The following is a 27,252-nucleotide window of genomic DNA, read 5'->3' as shown; positions in this document are numbered from 1 at the left end:
ATATTTATTTTATATATGCATATTTTTTTGTTTTTTTTTTTCTTTTGGAATCGAACTGAGAACGTGCATGCGCAGATCTTGAAAGATAAGACATTATTATATCTGAACTAAATAGATAAGGTACTATAGTCTATACACTTTTCTTATCTACACTCGTTTGTTCAACATTCTCGTCAGCACCGTATGTAGCTTGGTTGTCAACGTAAATTGGCTCTCCTTCTGGTCTGTCCAATGTAGTAAATGGCGTACCCCGTATCTTTGAGTAAGCATACGTTGCACCAATTCTTACGGCAGCTGCGATCCAAGCAAAAATGATCCCACCAACTGGAGCAATCACAAAAGCACCAAAAGCACCCCAATCCTCAGGGTCGTAAATTCCATTCCATATCAATAACAATTTCCCACCTTCCTTGGCACTATTGTAGTAAACTGTTCCAAACACAAACACCCCAAGTAAAGCACCCAATCCTCCACACATCACGTCAAATCCCCTCATCCACCAGAAGTAAGTGTTACTCAACCCAAGGAATACTGCAGGAATCACAGCGGCACTGACCAAATCCGCAATCAAGTAGATTTGCAAAATGTTATCAGCGACTTTAACTGCCAAAACGACAATTGGGAAAATCATAATAACAACCATAAGACGTGACCAGTTAGTATGGATCTTGTTTCTAAACACATCGTTGGAAATGGTTGAAACAAATGCCGATTGCAATGAATCAAAAGTACAAGTGGACAACACGATGCAAAAGATCAAGACAAACGCAACTAACCAACGCGGCATGTGGGATAACAAGATGAAAAACGCATTGTATCCATTGTCGTCACCCACTTGCAAATCGCCCGACCAAACAGCAAGGAACCCTGTGGTTCCCACCAATGAAGTTATGACAAAAGTGACAATAGAAGCAATAGAACATCCAATCCACAAGTCCTTGTTTGTCTTGCTGGCAAACGTCCTCAACCAAAATCCCGCCATAAAACAATCATTCGTCACGATAGCCACAAACAAAATATAAACCAATTGCCAGCCCAACTTGTTTGCCTTTAACAACCCCGAAGGACCAACTTTTGACGTATCAATCTCGATATAGGATCCCATTCCACATGCGCATATAATGACCAAGATCAACACACAAACACCTTGGAAGTTATCAGTGATGAAACTGACTCTAAATCCACCGAAAAATGTGTAGATGGTAGTGACTGCACATTCAACAATGACAGCCCCCAACCCATTCAACCCGGTCAACGCTTCAATAGCACTTCTTATCGCCGACAACTCACCAATCATGAATAAAAACATTGTCAAACAGGTGAAGAACGATAAATATAATGCTGTGACGACACCAAACCTATGTCTAACCCATTCGGTCAAGATGAAACCATCAGGACATTTCTTTCTGATGATGGGACCAAATATGGCGAATCCAATGATGGGCAATGCTCCACAAAGTGTGTACACGAGTAATCCATGTAATCCTGAAATGTTTGCAATTTCAGCATATGTAGCAATGATACCAACTCCCATAGCTAGAAAAAAATAAGAAAATATTTAAGTTAGTATTGTAAAAAGATGAACCTGGAATGGAAGGGGGGGAAGGGGGGTGAAGGACGTACAGGAGTCGCTCTGAAAGAATAGAGCTAGCACACACGTACGCCCTGATTCCCTATGCCCCACGCCATTCCATGAGAAAGGAGAAACTAAGATCCTCACGCAAGTGTAAACTTGATCGAGTTCGAACGGTATTTACTCTCAATCTTCAGTTACTGAAGATACCCGCTCATAGTTTTTCCCAATTCCATGCAGTCTAGTGCCGAACATCATACAAAATACGCAACGGTGAAATTTTTCATTTTCCTGATCCTTAACTTTTTAAAACGTTTCATCTTGTCAACTTTCTCTGGTTTACTAACTCTTTTATTTTTTTTATTTTCACATACCTGAAGCAATAAAGTTTAATGCCAACGGAAGTCCTCGTTGTGTCCCATTCGAAGCAAGGAAATCTGTTTTCGAGGCATATTTCCAAGCAAGGAACAACCCCGTTGCCAACATGAAAATGTATGTGAGGTAAATAATGGCATTGTTACCTTGAGATGATAATTGTGCCATTTGTAGTGGGTGGACTGCTTTGTTTAAACTGGATGTGAAGAAATACTCAAGAATGAATGGAAGAAAAGTTATACAACTTTACAAATTTCTCATCTCTCGGTATTTGGTGCCGTTTTGCTTAATGTCTTAGATGGTTTTTGAGACGAACTTTGTTTTACATTTTTTATTTTTTTTTTTTTTTGTTTTTTGTTTTAAAAATTTTTCTGCCGCCTTGACGAAATATGCGCTTACAGGGCCGAGCCAATGAACCAATGAACCAATTGTGTCTGCAATATTGGTCGGACTCGTAAGAGAAGAATTCATCTCGTATATGCAAGTTATATAGAACTATAAGCAGATGCGACCGGCTGCGTGATTTCCGCCTACCACATCACTTTCAGAGTCAATAAAGCAGAACCTCTCTTCCCAGTCATCACCCCTCAGCCTCAGCCTCACCCACACCTTCTTACAAGACAGTTTTATGACTATCAAAATCATCCACCTTGATTCGTTTGCCGCCCTTGACACCAAACTCAGGGATTTCGCCTTTCACGGGGCCAAACACATCAAACAAGGGCAATTTATCGCCCAACCACAACGCATGATCAAAATGATCTTTCAAATCATCACCAGTCTGAGGATGGATCAACACCAGCAAGTTGCCATGATTCAATTGAAACCAACTCAAGACTTGAACAAACACTTCAGGTCTCAAGACATCAGCTTCCCAAAATTGTGTAGGATGCGGTCCAATGATTTTGTCATTGGGTAATTTCTTAACCAAGATGGACCCATTGGCAGTGTCTTTTGGAAAATCAGCGAGTAGCTTTGCGCGTAATGCATCTGACTCACTTGTTGACTTTTCATTGTGGGCGAAGTAGTAAATGTGGAAATCGTAGTATTTGACTGGGTACGTGTATTTTAAATTGTAAATTGATGTGGTGGCAACGGAGGGGTCCTCTTTGGGAAGATGGGTAACGTAGTCCATTTTTCTTTCTTTTTTTCTTTTTTTTTTTTATTTTCGGGGGAGCAGAGTCTGTTTAATGTAGGATATATATATATGCGTAGTGTGAGGTGGTGGTGGGAGTGATGTTGAACCTACTCGATCTTGTTGATTCTTCACTAGTTCTGGTGCCGTATGATTTTCAAGCCACAGTTTTAGTGCACGCGCGGTCGTACAAATCCTACTTCTGACAACAAATTTGAGTACATGCTTATTTACAGATTGCGAAACTTTGACAAGGAATGTACCGACATGTTGTGATCTGGTTTGCATTGTTTCTGCGACTTTTCCATGGGCTGCTCTTCTGCTCGTTATCCCCTCTCCCACCCCGATAGAGGGATTTCTTTGTATGTCTGCAAATCATTTACCACGTGAGTTGATTTCATCTATGGGACTATAAGAAGCAGACGAGATCCCACTTTGTACTGAAACCTCTGCTTCAAATGAAATGCCATTATCCAGTGAACAAAATTCATCCAGGGAAGAAATCTCTACTGAAACCTTTCCCCACCTTAAGTAATTCACAATTCAGAGATAGATTTCACCAATTAGCGAGTGACTTAAAGAAGCTACTGATATTGTTTAATGAGGAGTCACGACTGCACTTTACGGACACAATACGAAGAGGGAGTGGAAGTTTTCAATGACATCTTCAAATGGGACTGCACAGCAAACAAGCAAACAAACAAGCAAACTGGTGGGTTAGTTGTACAAAGTAGTGGACAGAAACCAAGACGATTCAAGTTGGAGAATAGGGTATAGCAAGAGAAAGTTATAGATGTAATACTGTATTGTGTCTTTTGCAATTTTCACTGTTTTCTTTTTTTTTGCTTGGCATTTGTCTTGCTGGTGTTAACTCCGCGTTCTCGATTTACTTCGTGTGACATTTCACCTTAAGTGGAAGTTTTAGCCGTTAACGCATAAACTTCCTGAATGAAGATGCTAAATAACTTTGCTGGACACTGGTTTAGGGTATAAGCCAGTCGACTTGAAACACACAAGAGCCTAGCTGGATATCATGCTTCACGAATACTACTTGGGAAAAGTCAGGCCTCATTTATGCCTAGACATTAGATTGAGATCTTTATTTTTGCGCGGATCTTGCGCCTGTCAATTTCGTGCTTATTTGTTTTTTTTTTTTTTGTTTCTCTTGTGAAGTGTTGATTATGTTTATCGTGCAGAGTTGGTGCATATTGTATTACATGGATTTCTCTGTTTGGTTATTTTCTTTCCTATTTCGAAAGGTTGTCACTTTTATGTAGAACAGCTTCATTTAGCTGTCTAAAATATGATTGTGTTTGTATCACATAATATTATTGAAATGAGTTGTTTGTATTTGTATTTGTATTTGTATTTGTATTTGTGTTTGTACTGTAGTGTGTTGTATTGTATTTTGGTTGTGTTTGTTTTGTTTAATTTTCGTCTATTTTACGATGGAGGAAATTTTTCCTTTTCTTTCATTTTTTTGTTTTTTCTTGTCCTGTGGGGAGAAACGACGCTGTCAGATGGATCTTACGACAAGGTCCTGTTGCCATTATTTTTACGTGTGGAAGTCAACAAGTATGTGAGATACACCTCCCTCCACGTTACCTAGCACACACAAGAATAAAATGCGACAAGAGAAATTATGGGTTCGTAGATCTATTAATCGACAGTCTCTTCTGAAAAGCACAAACTAATCAAAGTCAGGCGATTGAGACCAACCAATCAGAAGGCTTGTGAGACATCTCTCTCCTCTTCCCTATTGTAATGATTTGGTCCAAAATAGTAGACACACATAAAAGTCAAAGACATGTTGATACAAAACACACTTTTTCTTCTTTTTCTTTATTTTTTCTTCGCGTCTTTGTTTCAAATGTACATCCATACACACATACTATTGATTACGTAAACTTAAACACAAAAGTAATAGTAAACAATAGAAATATAGACTAATTGACACAAAATCACGCTATTTCAAATCTTCAACAACTTGAGGGTTGTTAGCGAGGTGTGTCATGCCAAAAATCCTGCAACTGCAATAGCATAACCAAGCAGTGTTTAGTCCTTTATCTTTTCCCAATAAGAAGTAGCTTCTTAGTCTGATATCTGTTGCCATATCAACAGAGCAGGCTCAAATTCCAACAAAGGATGACCAAGTACTGAAGTGTAGAGATGAAATACAAAGTAGTAAATGGTGGCTTTTGTCACTTATACGAGAGAGAGTCGAAAACAATTGATATTAAATGTTGGTGATATTGTTTTCTATTGAACAATGGAAATAATATATTTTTCATACATTACACAAATCTTCAAAACCTTTTAAGGAGGAGTAACGTAACCCTAATAAACAAAACAGTCGTAAGAAACACAACCACCCTAACAATTAACTGCGTAGGCTGGGCTCCCCATGCACAGTGTCTAAAAACTTACAATAAGTTGCCAACAATTCCGCTCGCCACTGTAAAGTTTAGACTGTACATTGTTTTTTGTAGTTTGGAAGAGATGTTTGGCGTTTGTTACTTAAATGCAAAAAAGAAAGTAAAACCGCCCCATTAAAAATTATTCTCTCCCATATATATATATATATATGACTTATATATTCTCAAAGAATATCAACCATCTTCTTTTCAAGAAAAGCATTGAAAATATAGAATTTCACTTTCTGTTCACCTTTCAACCAACCTTTAGTCTTTCGTTTATACGACATCACACTACACGTGTATCTACACCATTCCTTCATATCAGATAATTTGGATACCCTCACCCATTAGTGCATCCAACTTATAGTCATTCTTTACATCTTTTCTTTTTGAATAAAAAAAAAACTAATTTCAAAGAGGTTATATATTTCCTAAAATGTTGTCAAATACCTTGTTAGCTTTATTAGCTACTTCTGCATCGGCTTTAGCTGCTTCAAACAGTGTCGCTGTCTACTGGGGTCAAAATGGTGCCGGTGGTCAAGACAGATTGAGCACCTACTGTGCTGATTCCAACGTTGATGTTGTTATCTTGTCCTTCTTGAACGATTTCCCAGATCCAACTAATGTCAACTTTGCCAACCAATGTGGAGCCACTTACCCATCTGGCTTGTTGCATTGTTCTGCTATTGGTGAAGACATCAAAACTTGTCAAGCTTCAGGTAAAAAAGTTTTGTTGTCACTTGGTGGTGCTGCTGGAAACTATGGCTTTTCAAACACCAACGACGCTACTGCTTTTGCTGACACTTTGTGGAACAAATTCGGTAATGGTCAAGACTCAGAAAGACCATTTGATGATGCTGTTGTTGACGGTTTCGATTTCGATATCGAATTGGGTACTTCAACTGGTTACGTAGAATTGGCCAATGCCTTGAAATCCAAGTTTGATTCATCAAAGCAGTACTACTTGTCTGCTTCTCCACAATGTGTCTACCCTGACGCCCATGTCGGTCCTTTGTTGTCACAAGTTCCATTGGACTTTGCATTCATCCAATTTTATAACAACCCGTGCGCAGTTGATGCTAGTTTCAACTATCCTACTTGGTCCCAGTTTGCTTCGTCATCACCAAACCCAGACTTGAAATTGTACGTTGGTGTTCCAGCTACCGGTAACGTTGCCGGCTATGTTGATGCTGCTACCTTGGCTAGAACTATTGACCAAATCAAATGCGATGAACACTTTGCTGGTGTCTCTCTTTGGGATGCTTCAGGTGCTTGGCTCAACACCGATGCTTCAGGTGCCAACTTTGCTGATCAAGTTAAGCAAGTATTGAACGACAACACCTGTCCAGCTCCATCTTCATCCTCCTCATCTTCATCAGCTGCTCCAACTACCTCCTCCACCTCCACCTCATCACCAATCATTGCTACTCCTCCAACCACTTCCGAGGACAAAGACGTTACTGGCCCAACTAGTGTCAGCGTCTCACCATCTGGAGGCTACAAGAACACCACCACTGCCAATGACAACGCCAACTCTGGTGCCAATGCAGGTCTTTCTACTGCCACTAAAATACAAACCACCGTTGTTACCATCACTTCATGTTCAGAAAACAAATGCAGTGCAGTTCCAGTTACCACTGGTGTTTTGACCATCAGTGAAGTTGATACCGTCTACACTACTTACTGCCCATTGCCATCAACCCAAGCTCCAGCATCATCTGCACCAGCATCATCTGCTCCAGCTACCAACGCAGTATCACCATCTGGTCCAGTTGCCCCAGTTGAATCATCTTCCGCTCCAGCTCAAACCACTGCTGCCCCATCCAAAGCTGCTCCTAGTGCTCAAGAATCCGTCGCCGTTACTACCGTTGGATCTGGTTCAGAAGCTGAGACCATCACCTCCACTATCAACTTGACCTCAACTGTTGCACCACAACAAGCCCCATCATCAGTTGCTGCTCCAGAAATCTCAACTTATGAAGGTGCTGCCGCTTCAAACAAAGCTATGTGGTTCTCAGTTCCGCTTGTTTTCATTGCTGCCTTATTGTAAGTGTAGCCAAGCCAATAGGTTACAGTGTATGATTAAGGGATCTATAAACGTAACTATGTAATAATCAAAAGTAAGTCAAAGAAAAAAAAGTTATTCGGTTTTTTAAAGGAGTTGAATGTAGATTTAGAAATGCTGAGCTTTGCTACCTATCATGGTAGTTATTTCCTCGTTCAAGTCACGTGCCAAGCAACATCCTCAAAGGGGAACAAACATGAAAAATGGAATTTCTTTAGTAGATCCATCAGATTCATTGTCAGCGCAAGTACTTTCCTTAGCTTGCGACATGTCACGAATATCTAAAGCCACATCCTCTAGCGTTTCCAACCAGAAACGCTCAAAGCTAATACCAGAGAAACGTGAGGGCCAGCTTTTGGAACAAATAGACGATGAGGTGCTCCATGTCAATGTCCTACGGAACAATCTCAAAACCCAGGCAGCTAAAGCGGCAGAAACAAGAGAACCAACAGGTGAATCTGTGGCATCTCTACAGCAGCAACTTCCACAGCAGCAGCCGACTCAGTCTACGATTACACCAACGATTGAAGAAGAGATGTCTCTTCAAGAAAAATCGGAGCAACTAGCTGACGAAAACTGGCACATCGCCACCGAGTACTACAAAAACATCGATACCAAAGCATTCCGCCAATACGAGCTAGCTTGCGACAGAGTCAAATCTTTCTACGAAGAGCAACACGCGAAGCAAACTGTGGCTTACAATATCCAAGCTCGAATCAACTTCAAAACAAAGACTCGTGACCAAAAAATGACAGTTTGGCAGGCATTGGAGAAATTGAACAAGTTGTTGGATGAAAGCGATCCCGACACTGAACTCTCACAGATCCTGCATGCTTTGCAGACGGCAGAAGCTATTCGAAGAGATGGCAGACCACGTTGGTTTCAACTAGTTGGTCTAATTCATGATTTGGGCAAATTGCTCTATTTCTACGATTCACACGGACAATGGGATGTGGTTGGTGATACTTTCCCTGTGGGGTGTAAATTCTCCAAACGAATCATTTTCCCAGATAGTTTTAAAGCCAACCCGGATTTCCTCAATCCATTATACAATACGAAATACGGCATCTATTCGAAACATTGTGGGTTGGATAAAGTAATGTTGAGCTGGGGTCACGATGAGTACATGTTTCACATTGCAAAGAAGTATTCAAAATTGCCCAAGGAAGGTTTGGCTATGATTCGGTACCATTCATTTTATCCTTGGCATCAAGAGATGGCGTACACTTATCTCATGAACGATCATGATAAGGAGATGTTGAAGGCGGTCAAGGCGTTTAACCAATATGATCTATATTCAAAGATTGAGCAAGAGTGTGATGTGGACAAGTTGAAGCCGTATTATCTTGATTTGATTGATGAGTTTTTCCCTGATAAAGTGATTGATTTTTGAAACCTACACCCTTTTTTTCTTTTTTTTTTTTTTTTTCTTTGGCTCTCTTGATGAAAATTGAGCTTTTTACTATTTTATTTAGAAAGTACAATACACGAATCAAAGGTTGAGAAACCCTTTTTTTAAGTCCCGAAATGAAGTGAAATATCTAATAGAAATGCAGAATAGAATAAGCGATTGAGTTTCAACTTGAGTTCAGCTGCTCCCCTTTTACCTTTAGCTGAACAAGTTGATGGCACCGAAATATTGCTCAATACCATGTGGACCAGGATCTTTCCAGAAATCATTGTATGTGGTCAAGATGGTCACTTCACCCCCAGTTGAACTCAAGATCGACTTGATTGCAATTTCCTGATTTTCAGGCGATGGCACATTCAATCCTAAAGTCTGACCTTGTGATGGATACCCCGTTTCAGTAATCCAAACTTTTTTCCCCTTGCAAAGATTAGCAACTTGTGATTGTTGAGTAGTGACGTAGTTTCCAGCATTTGATGGGCTGACATTCTCATTGAAGTAAGAGTGTGGGTTGATGGCAACGATATCCATACTGGTGTCGGTACACAATTTGGGGTAGTTGATAAAAGTGGCTGGTGGCTCAGCAGTGGTGACGTAGCCATTATATCCAGCATTTCTGAATTGCGTTCTGACGGAGTCCAATTTTTGCATCATGGAGTCAACGTCAACATATTGTGAATTTATAGCTTCGTTCCCAAATGTGATCAAGTTGAAAACATCCCAGCCATTTTGCTGTCCATATTCGATAACTTGTTTGATTTGATCGTCAGCAGAATTGACACCATCTTGGGAAACCCAAACTCCTTGATTGACTTTCATGCCCAATTCTTTACATTTTTGCAACACGGTGGTCAAGGAGCCACAGTCAGTTCCGTATGATCTAATTTGCTTGATTCCCTTGCTAAAGATGAGCTCCAAGTCTGAATTGATATCATCTGAGGATTTGCAGCTTCTGTCGTTTGCATATGGTGAGTATACAATTGTTGAAGGTGGTGAGATGTTGTCTGAATCTCCGTCATTAACACTACTACTGCTGCTGCTGCTGCTGCTGGAGGATGTTGATGAACTTGAAGATGGAGTCCAACTTGATGAAGAAGTAGTTGAAGTTTGCTGAGTTTGCTGTTCAGGTGCTGAAGTTGATGTCGTTTGCTGTTCAGGTGCTGAGGTTGACGTAGTAGCAGCAGGAGTAGTCTGGCCTTGAGTTGTTGGCTGAGTGTTTCCTGCAGTTTGAGCAGTCTGTGGTTCATTTGTTGGAGTGGTGTCAGCAGCAGGGGTAGAAGTAGTTGGTTGAGCGTTTTGTTGAGTGTTGCCGTTACCATCAGTCAAACTCGATGTGAATGTAGCTGGATAAGTGTTCCATTGTCCACTCCAAATTGTGCTTGTTGATGAGCTTCCATCGGCCAATACATAAATGCCAACTGGTGGTAACCATACAGTGGTTGTACCGGTGGTGTGTGTGACAACTTCGGTGACCGGTGCAGCAGTGTGGTACCTTGTTATGATAGCTGGTATTGGAGCAGCAGATATGAGGTTGATAAATAAGAATGTAAATAGTATGGCAATCATGTTGATATATAACGAGGGTAGTGTAGCTTGAATTTGTAGTGTAACTTAAATGAATGAAGGTGAATCTTGTAACGAGTGTAGTGTAGTGGCCTTAGTGAATGAACGAAAGTAGGTTTGAGATAACAATGTAGTGAAGTAACGAGTGTAAAAGTTTATAAAGAGGGGAAAAAAAGGAAGCGAAAACCAAAGGCAACAATTCTTGTCAGAATTTGTCCACCTTTTATAGTACCTTGTGCCAACTCATCTCATGGATAAGGCTGACTGGCTGGTTGGCTGGTTAGGTTAGGTTAGACACCCCTTTTTTGCAAGGAACTTTGGTCCAGACTGATTTCGCAACAAAAAGTCTTCCAATTTTGTACCACTTTGACTTGGTTCAGTGCGCAGCAAAAGCCCCAAATAGGAAAGTCGATTTAACTTTGCAGCAAGCAGAAAAATATAATAATAATAAAAAAAAAAGGGAAACTAGCGAGTGGTAATAAGAGAAACACAATTCTCTCTACGGAAAACGTTGAATTGTTTCCAATTAGGAAAATGACAGCCAGCAGTGACTGTTTAGCTGATCTGTTACTTGATTTGTAGTTTGATCTATTACCCGATCTGTAGATTGATCTGCCTCTGTTGCAAACAATGGATCTAGGTATATTTTTAGAAACATTGATTTGCTTACTCTAGACCACACTGCTACACTCGTGGATTCTTAATTTGTCCACACCCTCCCGTAGGTGCGTCTTTTGCAGAGATAACAGCCTCTGCTCGGTGAGACTATAGTACAGGTACACTCACCCCAGTACTCTTTGGCTACCTATAAGCCAAATCTCTGTCCAACCACAAGAATTAAATGCCACAACTTCTGCAAAGCATAATGCATGGGTGTTATTTGCAAAATTTGCTTGATCCTGCATTGCTGTACCGGCCGCCATTTGTGATTTGTGGCCACACTTTATCCAGCCACATTGAACCAACGAATTTCAAATTTCTGCTGGATGCGAAATCCCAAAAAGGAAAGAGCGGCGGCTTGCAAGACAAAACCAGTAAAAAAACAACAACAACGCTACCAACTATGGCCAAAAAGCCTTGTTTACGATGCTGGATAAAGATTCGGGGAGAGCATATATTAGAGACTTAGTTCCACTACAATAAACAGGTATGATTTGATTTGACGTATATTCAGACAGAAGTAATCATTGTCTTGATCGTGTACATAACAGCCACATTGTTTTCTGTTTTCTTCGTACACTATTATACAGGTAATAATCAGCTAGCCAATAGTTCAACAATTACTTGCAACTTCTCATCATCAACAACGCCCTCTCTATTCAAGTACCTCAAAATGCTCTTTACCAATTGAATCAATTGTGGTGCACTCAAATTGATGATTGCCATTTGCAAAACTTTGCCCAAGTTCATATTGTGATTACTGATGAACGTTTGATAGTACAAGTAAGTGAATGAGCCCATCAAAAATTGACAGTCAAATCTATCGGTAATGCCGCCATGGCCTGGAATCGTGTCACCAAAATCCTTGATACCAAAAGCTCTCTTCAAACCACTTGCGAAAAACCCACCAAAGGGAGCAATCAAGGATGCAAAAGTTGCAAGAACTGCAGCGTGAAAGTAGATTGGCTTGAAAGTGACGAGTTCAACCTTGCCTCCAAAAAGGTCGACTATGTTTTGTGGCAACTGGTAAACTTGTGGGATAAACACGGGGTTTGGTTCGCAACTTGGATAATTGTACAAGTGGGTTGATAAATTCTGGGCAGGGCAAATCAAATAGTCAGACTTGGACAAGATAAGTGAGCCAATGACTGCAGCAATACCAGTGCAAATCCAAGCACCGACAAATCCTTCAACTGTTTTTTTGGGCGATATTTCAATCAATTGAGTGCGACCAAAGGTGATTCCACATACATAGGCAAAGATGTCATTAACAATGACCAATGCTGATGGTAAAAAGAGCCAAAAGATACCATTTAGTATGTTTCCGATAATGAGATGTGCTTGGAATACAACCAACAACAAAGTCATGTGAGTGACACAGAGTTGAGCAAATTGAAACTTGTAGTAACCCTTTTTCAACGTCCAAACAAAAAACACAAATCCGGCAATGTATAACGAGTAGCTGATAATCTTGTGGTTTAAGATGATTAAAGTAAGAAATTTGTTTGAATAGATTTGGTCCTGGAAAAAGTCCACCAACGATGGGAAATCCAAATAGTACCACGTAGTAACCAAGAAATACCAATTGAGTGATCTATTGTAAGGAATCTTTTTATCTCTCGCCGGTTCCGAGGTTAATGCAATAACCTCTTTGAATGTCAAGAATTGGAATAGCAATATCATTGCAATTATCGGCAAGTGGCCCGAAGCTATAACGATGAAAAAGCCACCAATCATGACAAACGTCCAGATTGTTCTGGTTACAAATGCTTGTTTTTTCTTTTCCCTTTCATTGATCACCAGCCCTCCCTCTGATGACTTGTTGTCGTTTTCTGTTTTGGATATGGATGGCGTTACAGATGTAGATGCTGCTGGAGTTTTTATAGAGGCGGCGTCGCCATCGACATCAGCTCCTTTACTGTGCTTATGGCTCATGGTTGTTGTATGTAGCTTTTGACCGATTGTTATCTGTTCTAGAAGGATTGGATTCACAGTGTTCAGTGCAACTTTGTATATTTGATGATCTCTGTTCCCCCAATCTTTGGTTTTATGGTTGAGGGAAAAAAAAAAAGAAATAAAATAAATTAATCTGAAGTGGTTGTAATCGATAGTAATCAATTATCTCAAAGCTTTTCCTCTAATCAGATGTATCAACTGCCTATGACTGACAAGATTATATCTAGCAATTGATCTTGTAAAGTTGCTGGGAGATTGTAGAACTTTTCACTGTTGTGACGGTTGTACTTTGTTTTTTTTTTTGCTCTGTATGGAATTTTTCTTTATTGAAGACAAATTGATTTAGAAGAAGAAGTGAGAAAACACAACACTTTAAATTATTACACAAGACATTAGATAGATAGATAGATAGATGTATAGACGAAGCCAGGCACAACTACACTACAGGAGATATAAACACACATACACACACACACACATCATCATCATCATCATCATTACTAAACCAGTATGTATGCATTACTAACAGGACGGTGGGGTTGCTGAAGGATTCACTATCTCCCCTACATGAATCGTTCACTGCATGGCCTTTTCATTAGAACTGCTCCCTCCTCCCCTCACTTTGCGCATTTTTATTTTCTTTTTTTGTTGGGGGGAGGGGGGGGAGGATAAGACAGGAATGATAGATTGATTACGATATTGGGGATGTGAAAGACTTCAAACTGTAGGTGTTAAGAACAACAGAAGGAGCTACAACCCAACAGCCAAATATGAAGTCTGGATGAAGACAACATATATTTTTCCAGAGTAATAGAAGAAGGATATACTAACGAGCCAACTTTTGATTAATAAGTGCACATTTCTTCACATGAAAAAAAAAATATAAAAGAGAGCTAACCAAATGGCGCGCTGCTCACAATTGTGATATAAGGGTAGTGTACCAATGCCAAAATAAACACACACACAAAATTAGTCGTGTAACAAGATACAAAAAAGGTAGTGTGCAATTGCACAATCTTGGTCCACAACTTTTTCTCTTCTCTTTTTTTTAGGTTGCAGTATTGATGTAAGGATGTGTGTGTTTGGTGTGACACAGAAATAATTTCTTTTTTTTTTTTTTTTTTTTTTTTTTTTTTTTTTTTTTTTTTTTTTTTTNGAAAAAATTATTTTTTTTTTTTTTTTTTTTTTTTTTTTTTTGGCTTTTTGCTTTCGCTGTCGTCACTTTTTTTTTTTCTCTCTTTCAAATTCTTTTCTTTTTCAGAAGAGAGAGATATATATTTAATCATATCAAAAGATTATTCACATCAGCCAAAGGGTATTCCAAAGCCATATATCACTAATCTAAACACACTTCTTCTTATTCTTCTTCTTCTTCTCCACCACCACCACCTTTAACAAATTTACTACAGCCACCCAGAAAAGAGAGCAGAGTCTTTTTTTTTATCGCTTATTCCTTTACTTTTATGTCAACTATCCAAAACTTAAACGCATTTGATCCATTCGCCGACACTGGTGATTCCGAAGCTCAGCCAACAAACTACATCCATATTCGTATTCAACAACGTAACGGTAGAAAAACTTTAACTACAGTTCAAGGTGTCCCAAATGAATATGATTTGAAGAAAATCTTGAAAGTCTTGAAGAAGGACTTTGCTTGTAACGGAAACATCGTTAAGGACGATGACTTGGGCGAAGTTATCCAATTACAAGGTGATCAAAGAACCAAAGTTTCTGAATTCTTGACAACTCAGTTGCAGTTGCCAAAAAAGAATATCAAGATTCATGGTTTTTGAGGAACGGAGCAGGCTATAGATGCTACAGTTGCGTACAGCGTACAGCGTACAGCCATGTGTGGTTGGTTTTTACGAGGCTTTTTATCTGCGCAACTGGCTCTAAGGTCTTGTCACTGCGTACTGTATAGGTGTTTTTGAATTTACATACACATACACATATACATATATACATATATATATATATTTATATATCTATGGAAACTCTTTGACTGTATGGTTTGTTATTGCCTCTTGATTTTTTTTATTTTTTTTCTTTTTTTTGTTTTTTTTTTTTGCTTCTTCTAATTCTGTGATGTCAGTTAGAGGAATGGCGCTCTAATTCAGTGGATCTCCACCCGCCTTTTTATCAAGCCTACTCTTCAACACCATCTTTTTGACCTTTGACCATGGCAGGTGACTTGAATTTGAAAAAGTCGTGGAATCCTGCTTTGGTAAAAAACCAGCAAAAAGTATGGGAACTTGAACAACAGAAACTCAAAGAGCTAAAAGAGTCAAAGGAAAAGAACCTCGAGTTCAAAAAGGAGCAAGAGTACTTGGACCTTTTGAAACTACAATATGGTGAAAACTTTAGTAAAGATCAACTATCGAGCAATGAGAAATTGAAAGTTTCAAAATTGAGTTGGATGTATGAGGATGTACCGTTTGAAAAACAAGAGTCCGAAGTGACAAACTCGGGTGGGTTTGTTGAAACAACTGCAGAATTCACGGAGGGCAAAACAGAAGCAGAAAACTTGTTGAGTGGGAATCGAGCCTTTAAGAAAAGAGACGGCAACGGATTCACAAGCGATAGAATGGAGAAGGTGATTGGATTGGGAGCTTTGAAGAAATCGAGCTCGAGTAGCTATGGTGACGATCCAATGGCACTCATTCAAAAGCAACAAATGAAGAAACGCAACCAAGCTCAGAAAGATGTACTACGCATTGGGACAGAGAGACGAGATGACAACGGTTCTAGATCTTCAACGGGTGAAGGTAGAGGTGACAACAAGTCACGTTTTGGTTCTTCGCATGGGCTGCACAGTTCATCAGACAGGCATAGAAACCATGATTCACGAGACAAACACAAGCGTCACAAGCCCAGTGATGGACATCGACTGCGCAGATCTGGAGAAGAGCACTCATCACGTAGCTCCAGAAAGGATAGGCATTCACATAGAGACCCGCGCCATTCACACAGAAGCAGAGATAGATCACCAGTCAGGTAAAGTTGATTTTAGTAGTGTCACACACCCTAAAATTGGGGGTGCATTCTTCAGTCTAATATTTTGATGCATCAATTAGACGACGCGTGAAGCGATATCTGGGCCGACTAATTTTAAATTGTGAGCAGAAAAGTTGGAAAGAAAAAAAGAAAAAAAAAAGAAAAAAAAAGAAAAAGAAAAAGAAAAAGAAAACTTGAGGAAAAGTCGAAAACCAATCCCTTAATTTACGATATTATTTTCGTCCCATTGACGATAGCTACATTCCTGCTTACTGTTTTTCTACGTGATTTTGAATTAAACAGCCACTAGTCAAAAAGCAGAGCTTTTGTTTTACGTGTCTGTTACTCATTTACTTTCGTTAGACGACGACACGTTCTAGTTCAGCCACATACAAAAGAGCCTACTATATTCTTCACATACGCTCGTCATACAAAATGTCGACAAAACCAAGATACTTGACAGACCCAGAGAGAGCCAAAGTGCTTGAATTTCAAGATATGATACACTACAGTCCAAGATACAGCGACGATACACACGAGTATAGGCATGTCATGTTGCCCAAAAACATGCTCAAAGTAATACCTCAAGATTACTTCAATCCGGAAACTGGAACATTGAGAATACTACTTGAAGAAGAGTGGAGAGGATTGGGAATTACCCAAAGTTTGGGATGGGTGCATTACGAAACACATGCTCCAGAACCCCACATTTTGTTATTCAAAAGGCCAATCAACTACGGCCAATGATTTGATGCGAGTTTCGGCTGCGAGTTTCGGCTGCGAGTGTACATCTTACTGGAGCAACTGGGATAAGTTTGGGGCCATTGTGAAAAGTCTTTTCCAGGCCCCGCTTGCATCAGAATTGAAAGACGCACAAGTATACCGCACAAGTACACCAAGTGTTCCAGCACATCTCCAACTTATTCTCCATCTCTTCTGTTTAATAGGTTTTTAATGCGACAAATGTTTTATCAAGCATTCACTGTGTAGCTGAAGTTGAAATCTTACAACTCCGATGGATGTTATAATCTTCTATGTGAGAAAAGAAAAGAAAAAAAAAAAAGAAAGAAAAGCAGCCGTACGCGTAAGCACTCAATTCTTTTCCAGATCACTTCACAATCTGCACAAACCACAGTTTCTATTCAATACATCTAGTTCAGTGGCTCTTCAAACTAGCGATGTTATGGCACCCGTACTGAAATTAAGTTTGGAAGAGCTTCACCAATTTTTATCTGACATAGAGGCCAACATAAATGATCAAGAAACAGACTTTAAAAAATTAATTCTTTATTTATTTCAGTTCTTGAATGCCAAATTGAGTGATGCTTCTCTCGTGTATCGGAAAGATATCGAGGACACAATTTTAAGAATTATTAACACAATTGAGCTTGTATTGAGCAAGAAATTGCACTTGCTAAACGCGTCTTTAAAGTTTCAGGAAATCAGTCTGATTCATGTAACGGATTCAAGATCGCGGCTAGTTGCATTGCAGGAGGTGTTACTTTATGAATGGATGATATCATTCTTATTACTGCATATAGCCAACGTCTGGAGCAAGCGGAAATTGCTGGATAAGTTGAAAACTCTCTTGATACTGGTTATCAACTTGGTTTCTACTAGGTTACACAACTTCAAATTCATCAAGTTGTTACAAGAGAATGTCACTCGCCTCTTGGAAAACGGTATCTCATTTTGCTTGAATGATATTTCATACAGCACCAATCCTGATTATATCAAAAAGTTGATCTCCTGCTGTGAGTTGTACTCAGTTGTGAGTGATTATGACATTTCAAAAAAGCTTTCATTGAATCTCAGTAACCAACAACTAAAATATGAGAGCTTTGGTAGAAAATTGTGGTTTGTTCTTCAAGAAATGAGCATTTTGAATTCAGATGAGTCACTTTACATGGTGGACTATTATAAGTCCTTGTTAATCCTTACACATTTGGATAACGCGCTTCTTGACGAGCAAAATACTTGGGGCAAGACCCAGCAGCTCTTAACGTGGGTCACAAACATACTTGAACAAGATTTTGAGCAAATTAACAGCACTTTCAATGGAAGTGAGTGTTTGAATTTGCACCAGTCGGTATCGTTGGCCTTGTTTAAGATCTATTTTCTTTGCAATGAAAGAGGTATTGTATCCAACTTTGATTCCATATTGTGCTTGGACCGTTTGGTTGCAAAGGCAGCGATGCAACTGGCTTTCCCATTGCCAGTAAAATGCACTTTGGCTGTGATACTGACCCATATTGAATCCAATAATCCAGACTTACAACTCAAAAACAAAATTCCAATAGACTTTGCAAACTACCAGTACTCAAACCCAGAATTGAATGAATTGAAAGCTAAGCTACTCCCGTCTAGTGCTGTTGATACGAGCCTAGATTTCATAGTCAAAGCGGGTCTTGAATATCACGAAACGGACATCACGAGCAATGGAGTCAATGATTTGAATTGGATCCGACACGTTCGAGATTTGACAAAAAAGTATTCAAAGGAATTGGAGGCAGAGGAGACGATGTACACGCTCATCACGGCATTGGGAAATTTCGCATCCAGAGCCTTTACAAAGAATTTGAGCACATACGATGCAGATTTTTTGCAAATCAAACATCTGTATTCTGCAGTTAAAAAAAATCGTCCTCCGGTCAAAAGCACTACCGAATCGTTGATATTGGATGAAATAGTTGAAAAATATTTCCTTTCGCGGATGCAAATTTGGGCATCGAAACCTCTACTCGCATGCAACTTCTTCCTTATGATTTACAATTACTATGCCAACTACTTGCCGTCAAATGCCAAGGGTGATGTTCATTGGACTTTATTAGATAAAATGCTAAATCTTTTGTCAACCCACCGAAATAGATCCCTTAGAATGTTGATTATTCGCATACTACCGTTGTACCTCATTCAAGAGACTGATGATGCGACCTTGGATCGGATATTCAAACACATTTTTGAACGTATAACAAAAATCCATTTCAATTCATGGAATAGACGCCATTTTGGCGAATCCACTATTTATGCTTTGGTTGAGCTAGCTCGCGTTTGCAATGGCGAAAGACTATGTGCAGTGTATTTCAAACTAGTGGACTGGCTAGGTGAACCCAATGAGCAACATCTGAACTATGTGTATTGTGGATTTTTGGATATTGCCAATAGTAAGAATGTTTCAACATATAAGTTACTATCTCCATATTTACCAAGTATGGCTGATGTTATCATCAAAAAGGAAAGCTTATTTGAGAAATCTCTTCTGCTTTTGGGATTGGACCGGAAGTATTTTTTAAACAGAACAAAGGAGTTTACTGTGCCGAAATTATTAGAATACCACAAGGATCCCACGTTGTTGGTTGAAGTTGCCGAAGCTGCAAATATGCCCATGAAAAAGCTTCTTGCTCAGAACTTACCTCGTATTCTTGCTTCGTACTTGGTCAATAACCCGCTAAATGACGTCTATGTTCTCAAGGTGCTAAGCAGTGTTTGTCCACACTACAGACTGGTTTCAGTTCAAGAGATTTTCACCCATATCGGTGACATTACGTGGCACATATTGATGGAGATCCAAATGGACGAAAAGGACAATGTTAGAAACTTGTCCAACATAATATCTGCATTGGAGACCGTAGCTAAGAATTTGGCAGCACAAAAGAACCAAAGGGTACAAAAGGGCAAAATGGCAGGTATGTTGATTGAAGAACAGGTTTTGTTGTTGGTACAGAGATTCAGCGATGTTACGTATCTGTTGAGAGGCGCCAAACCGTATTTGGAGAGAAGAGCATCGTTCAGAGCCATTTTGTACTTGATCAAAAACCATAGCTTGGCCTTGACATCGGCTCTTGGACAATTATCAACATGTTTACAAGCATCATTAGAAGAGCCAGATTTCCACATTTTGACATTGAAGTGTTGGAATGAACTAGTTCAAAAATTACCACCGGCGCATTTGATTTCTTTATTTGACATTATCATTTCGCTCATTTTCCAGAAATTTCAGTCATTTGGTCCCGAAGCTCAACGAATTGCCATAGACGTCTTGCGAAAAATTTATACAGAAATCAAGGATAAGTATAATCGTTACGCCTTGTACTTTTTGTCAATTGCGTTTTTGGATTACATGTCAGATTATGGGTTTGTCAAGGAGTTTAAGAATATAAAGCCACCGTCAAAATTAACGATTTTCCAAGAATTCAACAGACGTCTCAAGACTAGAAACCGGTATGTTGTTGAGCAAGCGCTATTTGATCTTTACAATTACTGCAAAAAATATCAGTTCAACTGCCAAGCGGATTATTTTAAAGATCCAGCACTACATGATACCATAGCGGTATTGGTGCGAACAGTATTGGACACTGCCACCCACTTCAAGAATAGGAGCGCCACAATCACATCACAATGCGCCAAGGTTTTGGCTGTTATGGGTGCGTTGGATGCTAACAAGTTTCATTTCAAGAAAGTAAAGCAACTGATTGTTGTTCAGCGGAATTTTGATAGCACTAAAGAAAACGCTGTGTTTTTGGTTGATTTAATTGAGAACTACGCGATGAATATATTTTGGTCTTCAAATGATCCACAAAAGCAATTGTTTGCAGCTTTCGCCATGCAAAGTTTTTTAACAATCATGGGAATCACGAAGGAGTCTTTGAAGGAAGACAAAACCATATGGGACAGGTTTAGTGATGTTGCGAAATCAACATTGACCCCATTCTTGAGCTCCAGGTATTCAGCACCACGACCCAAATTAGAGCAGATAGAGTTCCCCTATTTCAAACTGGGAATGAAGTTCGAGACTTGGTTGATTGACGTTACCTTGTATTTGTTGAAACGGGCAAGCCAGTATGAGAAAGGAGCCAATCCCAACCCGCGCCAATGGATTTTTCAAACATGCGCAATATTGATTCAAAAGGATCACAACATTTCCCTTTGTCAACATCTTTTCAAGTACGTTGTTCTCAACCACATTTTATGTCTAAATCATGATGTGGAAAGGCAGTTGTTGGAAGAATTTCAACATTTGTTTGAGCAAGACACGAAGAAAATGCCAAACGATCGTGCTGAGGAGTTGAAACTTTGCTTCCAGTCTGTGTTTTCAGTATTTGACTATTGCAATGAATGGTTATCAGCAACTAGACAATTTGCCAACTACCTGGTCTCACTGGACGTGAGCACCTCTGAGATGTGGCTTGATAAATTGGAATTGGTGAAAAAGTTTCTTGACTCTTTTGGTATGGATTTGATTGCAATCAAATCTGCAGAATGTGACTCATACGAGCGCACGATTCTTTACATTGAAAAGTGTTATCGGGATGGTCATATTGACGACAAGTCTTTTAAACTTGGTGAATTAGATGCATCAAAGACGTTGCAGAATATGTATGCCAGCATCAATGATTACGATGCATTGAATGGAGTGTTGAAGTTGTTTTCGACAAATAATGTAAAACAAAAGTTGGCCTCGTTTCAGTACAATGATAATTGGAGTTTGGCGTTGGAGTCATTCAAGGTGTTGGGGGCAGGCGAGGACTCTTCGGTTGAGTACAATACCAAGTTATTGAAGGCGTTGAATGAACATGGATCTTATGATGACGTACTTTCCACGCTTTCATCAACCACTGATGCTAGTATGATACAACAAATTCCCTTGGCCTGGTCTTTGGTGGCGTTGAAATCCGCCGTATATTCTGGAAAGAAAGATCAGTTACAAAAGTGGCTTCAGGTTACGGACTCTTTAGGAAAAGCCAAGGATTCCGAGACCGTTGTAAGTTATGAATTGGCAAGGTATTTACAAAAGTTGTACAACAACGAGTCGCCGGATTTTGCAAAGACATTGGACAAGCTATACACCGTGATTGGTCTGTCGCTCGTGTCGTCCGACTCTTCAAGTTTCAATAAGAATATCAGTTTGATGAATCAACTACACTCCTTGCACGATATGGGAGATATACTATCGTCAGCTGGTCATAATAATGATGTTCTTAAAGTACGATTCAGTAATATTGACCAAGACTTTGAAGCACAGAACAAAATTTTGACTATCCACGCAGTTGCCAACCACATCATAGAGAATGAGAAACAAGTGTCTGATATATTTTTACTTCAATCGAGCCTTGCACGTGAAAATGATCGACTCGATTTTTCAACAAGGTCCATAGTGCGGGCAATGGCATTGAACAACTCTGCGGCAAATATCGAGTTTGCCAAGTTATTGTGGAAAGAGGGCAAACAATCGGAAGCAATCAAAACAATATTGGAAGTTTTAACTTCTGGACGGCTTGTTGACAATGAATCTAAAGCTCGAGTACAACTTCAGTACGCCAATTGGTTGGACGAGTCAAACCATTTGTCTGCTCACCAAATTGTGGAAGAATATACGAAGGCATTTGTATTAGACAAGGAATATGAGAAGGCAAGCTACGATATCGGGAAATATTACAACAAGTTGATCGAGTCCTCTAAAGATACTTCAGGGTTGTATGAGCACTTGACCGTGAGGAACTTTATCAGAGCAGTTTCTATTGGCTCACTGTTCATATTTGAGGCGCTTCCCAAGTTAATTACAATTTGGTTAGATTTTGCAAAGAGGCCCAACAAGACCAAGTCTGCCGAAAGACGATTGCAGCAAATCATTCAAGACTTGAATACAGGTTTAAAGAGTGTGGCCACATATGCTTGGTATACTGTTATTACACAAATACTTTCAAGAATTGTTCAGGCTCATGAACCGTCGTTCAAGGTAATGGCAAATGTGGTGTCAAATATAATTCTCGAGTACCCACACCACAGTTTGTGGTATGTTCTCTCTCATATACATTCAACCGATCCCCAACGGAAACTAAAAGTTAACACAATATTAGAGTCGGTGAAAAAGAGCAAAAAGTCGCATGGGGTTTTGATTCTGGCTGCACTGGAGCTTTTTGAAAAACTTATAGAGATTGCATCTAAGCCAATTAGCAAGTCATCCAGAACCAAGCAATTGTCGTTGTCAAAGTATTTTGGAGTCGAAGACGCCAGTAAGCCATATCCCGAACTAGTCATACCCGTACAGTCCAATTTACAAATACGACTCCCAAGCAAAGGGGTGGCCAATTATGTTGCATTTCCCAAAAATGCTTCGGTCACATTCGATGGATTTGACGATGTGGTGAATATATTTTTCTCATTGCAAATGCCAAGACAAGTCACGATTCGAGGTTCAGACGGAAACCCTTACAGGTTAATGGTCAAAGCTGATGATACCCGAAAAGATGCTAAAGTTGTTGAATTTACAACAATGGTTAACCGTATACTTTCGACGAGTACAGAGGCGAGAAAGAGGGGGCTTAATGTGGCCAATTATTCAGTGATTCCACTATCGGAGAAGATCGGGGTTATTGAATTTGTGATGGATGTACAAACTATGAAGGGAATTGTGAATGAGCAAAGGAAACGATTGGGGAAAGTTGTTAATGAGCGCAAGATTTTTGTTGCGTTGAATAGTGCTCAAAAATTTATCCAGGAGCGTAAACCAGATGAGACAAAGTTAAAACACTTGGTGCAATTATTCACTACGATTGTGCAAAACAACGAACCAGTGCTACATCAATGGTTCATTGAACAGTTTTCCGACCCCAGTGCGTGGTATATTGCTAGAAACAAATTCACTCGGTCGGCGGCAGTGATGTCTATTGTGGGATACTTGGTTGGGCTTGGAGATCGACACTGTGAAAATATTTTATTCTTCAAGAATACAGGGGCCATTCTTCACATTGATTTTGATTGTTTGTTTGAAAAGGGAAAGACGTTACCCACGCCGGAGATTGTTCCGTTTAGATTGACACAGAACATGGTTGATGCAATGGGAATATGTGGTGTTGATGGAAGCTTCCGTATATCCTGTGAGGAAACCGGTCAGTTATTGCGCAACAACGAGCAGTCGTTGATGAATATTTTGGAAACGCTTCTATATGACCCATTATTGGATTGGAAGAACCAGGATCCACAAAGGGATTTGATGAAGGTGCGGAAGAAGATCAGGGGTTTGATGAATGAAGATGAAGGGTTGGCAATGAATATACACGGGCAAGTTGACGTTTTGATCCAGGAGGCTACGTCGATGGAGAGATTGGCACAGATGTATGGAGGTTGGTCTGCGTATATATAAAGTACTATCGCAAATAAGCAGTTGGTTCTCATAAACAGTGTAAATAGTAAAAAGATTTGGTTGCAAACAAATGCGCTATTTTTAAGCCTTCTTTTTGTCCCTCGGCTGGATTGTGTGTGAGCAAAATAAAGGGACAAGTGAATTACTTTTCTTTTTTTTTTCTTTTTTTTTTTTTAATAGGTAGCGTTGTCTCCTTACAAAAATAATCAGACGATATTATTGAAGAGTCGAAGGAGTGGAGGCTTTTGTGCTGCCTGTAAAGAACTTTGAGTGTTTCACGTCTAGGTCCAGAAATAAACTGTTCAGACTGTTTTAGAACCAACTTCGACAAACTTTTTATGGTCGTACTGCAGTTAGATTTCGCTTTCGTCCTACGGCTGAATCCGTTCTTTCCCTTTTTTTTTTTTTTTCCTCTATTTTATTTTTTGTTTTTTATCTTAGCATTTACATTAATTGTACTGTATCTTTGTTACGCAATTGTATTTGCTCTTCAGTAAACCAACATACAAAACAAAACAGCGAGAAGCAAACAATTTGGGATTTTATCAAAATACATTTTGCTTGCAAAGAGACAGTAAGCAAACGATTCCTTGCATCCACATAGTTTGGTTTTTTTGCAGTTCTGAGAAGCGAGTTTTCAACTTAATAGCCCATTGCAGCCTTTAGACATCTAGTTTCAACAGCAGGTCGTTCACTTTTAGTCTTATCACACGACAATTCATTCAAACCGGACCATTTTCTTTTTCTTTTTTTTTTTTTTCAACTTCGCAACTACTAGCCAATGAGTTCCATACCTCAAGTTGTAGTTTCCGATCATCATTCAAATGAATATCCGGTCCACCGTGCCTCGACTGACGGTGATGCGGATGGTGTACAAGCATTTACAGCAGCAAATGTGGGCAATCTAAGACGTCGAAGAACGTCGGACTTCAGCCCGGCAGATGGGAGCACGAATGCAGATGACTTGCTCAATAAGTTGACAAACCGGCTGTCTACAAATTACCGGTTCATCAAATTCACACCTCATGAGAAGGGCGACGGAGATGTTCAGCACTTGTACAAGAAACAGGTTGCGTTTGATGATGTGAACATTCTGTTTGACGATGATGACATTCCGGATCCAGATGATGATTATGGGTGGGAGATTTACAAGCGCAAGCATGGGAATGTTAGACCTGGGTCGACTTATATTCGTGGGAGACAGCCTTATTCAATAGGCGAAAGGATCAACTCACCTTCTCCGACGCGCAATGTATACGAGGAATTGGACAGCTCTGAACTTGCAGAGTTGAGGCGATTGGAGAAATTAAATGTCAAGTATCCAACTACACCAATTACAACTCGTAGGTTTTGTTCACTAACCCAACGTCACAAATTGTACTGGCCATTGTACAACTTGGAATTGCTACCCTTGGTTCCCATATTGCCCCATAGGACTATACTTGTTTATATTAGTGCAAGACAGCATACTTGGGTAGCGTTGGACTGGATTATGAACAAATTTATTGTAAACGGAGACAAGATTATTGTGTGTGCAACACTTGACCCCGATGTGTTGGAGGCTGAAAGGAAAAAAGTGACACGAAGAAGCCAGCTTGCACTATCGAGATCACCTTCTAGAGGAAGAACCGATCCATTGGAAAGATTTGAACAGAGAAACGAACCTGATAACATTACGCATATTGCCAAGAACCTCATGGATTACATATTTCAGGTTATCAACCCCGATGTTATTGCTAGAGTGACAATTGAGCTCGTTGCTGGCCGCACAAAGGAAGTTTTAAAGGACATGTATCGATTATATGAGCCAAATATTGTGTGCACAGGAACGAAACCCAACAAGGCGTTCGGAGCTCCCTTGAGGTCATGGCGCTCGTCCAAGTTGACTGACAGATTGGTGAAGAATTTCCCTCTTCCTGTCATTGTTGTTCCCGCTGTCAATATGTGTGATTTTGAATACGCCTTACAAAGCAGGATCAATGGCACGAGTATGGAGGACACTAAAAGTGCAATTGAGGAAGAAGGGGAAGATGCTCTTGGTGACGACGAGGGTGGCGACGATGACATGGATAGTATAGCATCTAATGAATCACGTGAAAGTGACTCCTCAACAACGTCTACTGACTCGTATGAAGAAATTGCTCAAGTGTTTTCTACTCATCAAAGAGATATTAAGAGGCAGTTGAAACAGCTATTGCGGAAGCCAATAAACGAATCGTACTACGTCGACATTGCCAAGGCTATTACAGATAATTCAATCGACCAATGTTCTCAGATTATTGCTATTCAACCAGAAAGCAGCGGCCAAGGCGCAAAATTAGCGCGAGAAATCACTGGATCAAACTCTTTTGGAGTGAATGCGTATAGAACAAAGTCACTTTTAGCACAAGAAGATGAGAAGGAGCGAGAGAAGAAGAACCAAGCTTCAAAGGAGCAAGGTCTATCATTCAAAGAGCTTAGTGAGCAATTAAAGTTGAACAAGATCAAATCCAATGGAGTATCACCTTCAGCATCGCCAGAAGCGACATCCCCGGAGAAATCCTCGCTGCCTGCGTTTGGTGTAAGTGATGATGGTGGTGATCATTCATCGCCCCCACCACGAACTTTGAAGTGGGGTGGATTAGAGGTTCCAGATAAACAATCGAATTCTGGTCTTTCTTCATTGCGTAAGATTGTATCCAACCCTAATAATATTGGAGCCAGAAACGGAAGTCGAACAAGCTTGGATCGGCTAAAGTTAGAGCCTAGGAGAAGTCAGCCAGAAGCATCAAAGACCGCGGAAGCGGGGTCAGACGATGAAGGTAAGAAAAAGAAAAAGAAGGGGTTCTGGAGGAGATTCAAGAAAGATTTAGGTTTATAGATGTTTCGAGAGTAAGAGAATTTGCAAAACATTAGAGCGACACAAAGTGCCATATTTAAGTTGGCTCTCTTTTTGCTTTTTCAGGGTAATGTTGTGTGTCGTG

The 27,252-nt window shown here is 39.8% G+C and overlaps 11 protein-coding genes across 11 annotated transcripts; 7 read left to right on the top strand and 4 right to left on the bottom strand. All coding sequences in view use genetic code 12, as the record gives it.

Annotated features, from left to right (window-relative positions):
• Positions 1-130: 130 nt before the first annotated feature.
• Positions 131-2,116, bottom strand: KGF57_001610 (uncharacterized protein; the record flags this gene model as incomplete). Its single annotated transcript, XM_051750834.1, has 2 exons — positions 131-1,536; positions 1,948-2,116. 2 exons carry the CDS (start codon positions 2,114-2,116, stop codon positions 131-133), a joined length of 1,575 nt encoding a protein of 524 aa, XP_051609859.1.
• Positions 2,117-2,561: 445 nt separating this feature from the next.
• KGF57_001609 (uncharacterized protein) lies at positions 2,562-3,083 on the bottom strand (the record flags this gene model as incomplete). Its single annotated transcript, XM_051750832.1, has 1 exon — positions 2,562-3,083. One exon carries the CDS (start codon positions 3,081-3,083, stop codon positions 2,562-2,564), a length of 522 nt encoding a protein of 173 aa, XP_051609858.1.
• A 2,853-nt stretch (positions 3,084-5,936) lies between these two features.
• Positions 5,937-7,550, top strand: CHT2 (GPI-linked chitinase CHT2; the record flags this gene model as incomplete). The annotated part of the gene is made up of 1 exon (XM_051750831.1): positions 5,937-7,550. The coding sequence occupies one exon, from the start codon at positions 5,937-5,939 to the stop codon at positions 7,548-7,550; it is 1,614 nt and encodes a 537-aa protein (XP_051609857.1).
• Positions 7,551-7,701: 151 nt separating this feature from the next.
• KGF57_001607 (uncharacterized protein) lies at positions 7,702-8,958 on the top strand (the record flags this gene model as incomplete). The annotated part of the gene is made up of 1 exon (XM_051750830.1): positions 7,702-8,958. The coding sequence occupies one exon, from the start codon at positions 7,702-7,704 to the stop codon at positions 8,956-8,958; it is 1,257 nt and encodes a 418-aa protein (XP_051609856.1).
• Positions 8,959-9,174: 216 nt separating this feature from the next.
• Positions 9,175-10,539, bottom strand: SCW11 (putative glucan endo-1,3-beta-D-glucosidase; the record flags this gene model as incomplete). The annotated part of the gene is made up of 1 exon (XM_051750829.1): positions 9,175-10,539. One exon carries the CDS (start codon positions 10,537-10,539, stop codon positions 9,175-9,177), a length of 1,365 nt encoding a protein of 454 aa, XP_051609855.1.
• Positions 10,540-11,793: 1,254 nt separating this feature from the next.
• CDS1 (phosphatidate cytidylyltransferase) lies at positions 11,794-13,131 on the bottom strand (the record flags this gene model as incomplete). Its single annotated transcript, XM_051750828.1, has 1 exon — positions 11,794-13,131. One exon carries the CDS (start codon positions 13,129-13,131, stop codon positions 11,794-11,796), a length of 1,338 nt encoding a protein of 445 aa, XP_051609854.1.
• A 1,484-nt stretch (positions 13,132-14,615) lies between these two features.
• Positions 14,616-14,945, top strand: SUI1 (translation initiation factor eIF1; the record flags this gene model as incomplete). The annotated part of the gene is made up of 1 exon (XM_051750827.1): positions 14,616-14,945. One exon carries the CDS (start codon positions 14,616-14,618, stop codon positions 14,943-14,945), a length of 330 nt encoding a protein of 109 aa, XP_051609853.1.
• A 386-nt stretch (positions 14,946-15,331) lies between these two features.
• KGF57_001603 (U2-type spliceosomal complex subunit) lies at positions 15,332-16,150 on the top strand (the record flags this gene model as incomplete). The annotated part of the gene is made up of 1 exon (XM_051750826.1): positions 15,332-16,150. The coding sequence occupies one exon, from the start codon at positions 15,332-15,334 to the stop codon at positions 16,148-16,150; it is 819 nt and encodes a 272-aa protein (XP_051609852.1).
• A 431-nt stretch (positions 16,151-16,581) lies between these two features.
• CKS1 (cyclin-dependent protein kinase regulatory subunit) lies at positions 16,582-16,893 on the top strand (the record flags this gene model as incomplete). Its single annotated transcript, XM_051750825.1, has 1 exon — positions 16,582-16,893. One exon carries the CDS (start codon positions 16,582-16,584, stop codon positions 16,891-16,893), a length of 312 nt encoding a protein of 103 aa, XP_051609851.1.
• A 436-nt stretch (positions 16,894-17,329) lies between these two features.
• MEC1 (protein kinase) lies at positions 17,330-24,289 on the top strand (the record flags this gene model as incomplete). Its single annotated transcript, XM_051750824.1, has 1 exon — positions 17,330-24,289. One exon carries the CDS (start codon positions 17,330-17,332, stop codon positions 24,287-24,289), a length of 6,960 nt encoding a protein of 2,319 aa, XP_051609850.1.
• Positions 24,290-25,070: 781 nt separating this feature from the next.
• On the top strand, positions 25,071-27,149 carry KGF57_001600 (uncharacterized protein; the record flags this gene model as incomplete). Its single annotated transcript, XM_051750823.1, has 1 exon — positions 25,071-27,149. The coding sequence occupies one exon, from the start codon at positions 25,071-25,073 to the stop codon at positions 27,147-27,149; it is 2,079 nt and encodes a 692-aa protein (XP_051609849.1).
• Between the last annotated feature and the right edge of the window lie 103 nt (positions 27,150-27,252).

This window comes from Candida theae (genome assembly GCF_024610275.1).
Source record: "Candida theae strain CBS 12239 chromosome Unknown scaffold40, whole genome shotgun sequence".
In the NCBI taxonomy this organism is placed as follows: Eukaryota; Fungi; Ascomycota; class Pichiomycetes; order Serinales; family Debaryomycetaceae; genus Lodderomyces; species Lodderomyces theae.
Note: the sequence above shows the minus strand (reverse complement) of the source record. Positions and strands in the feature narration are given on the sequence as shown.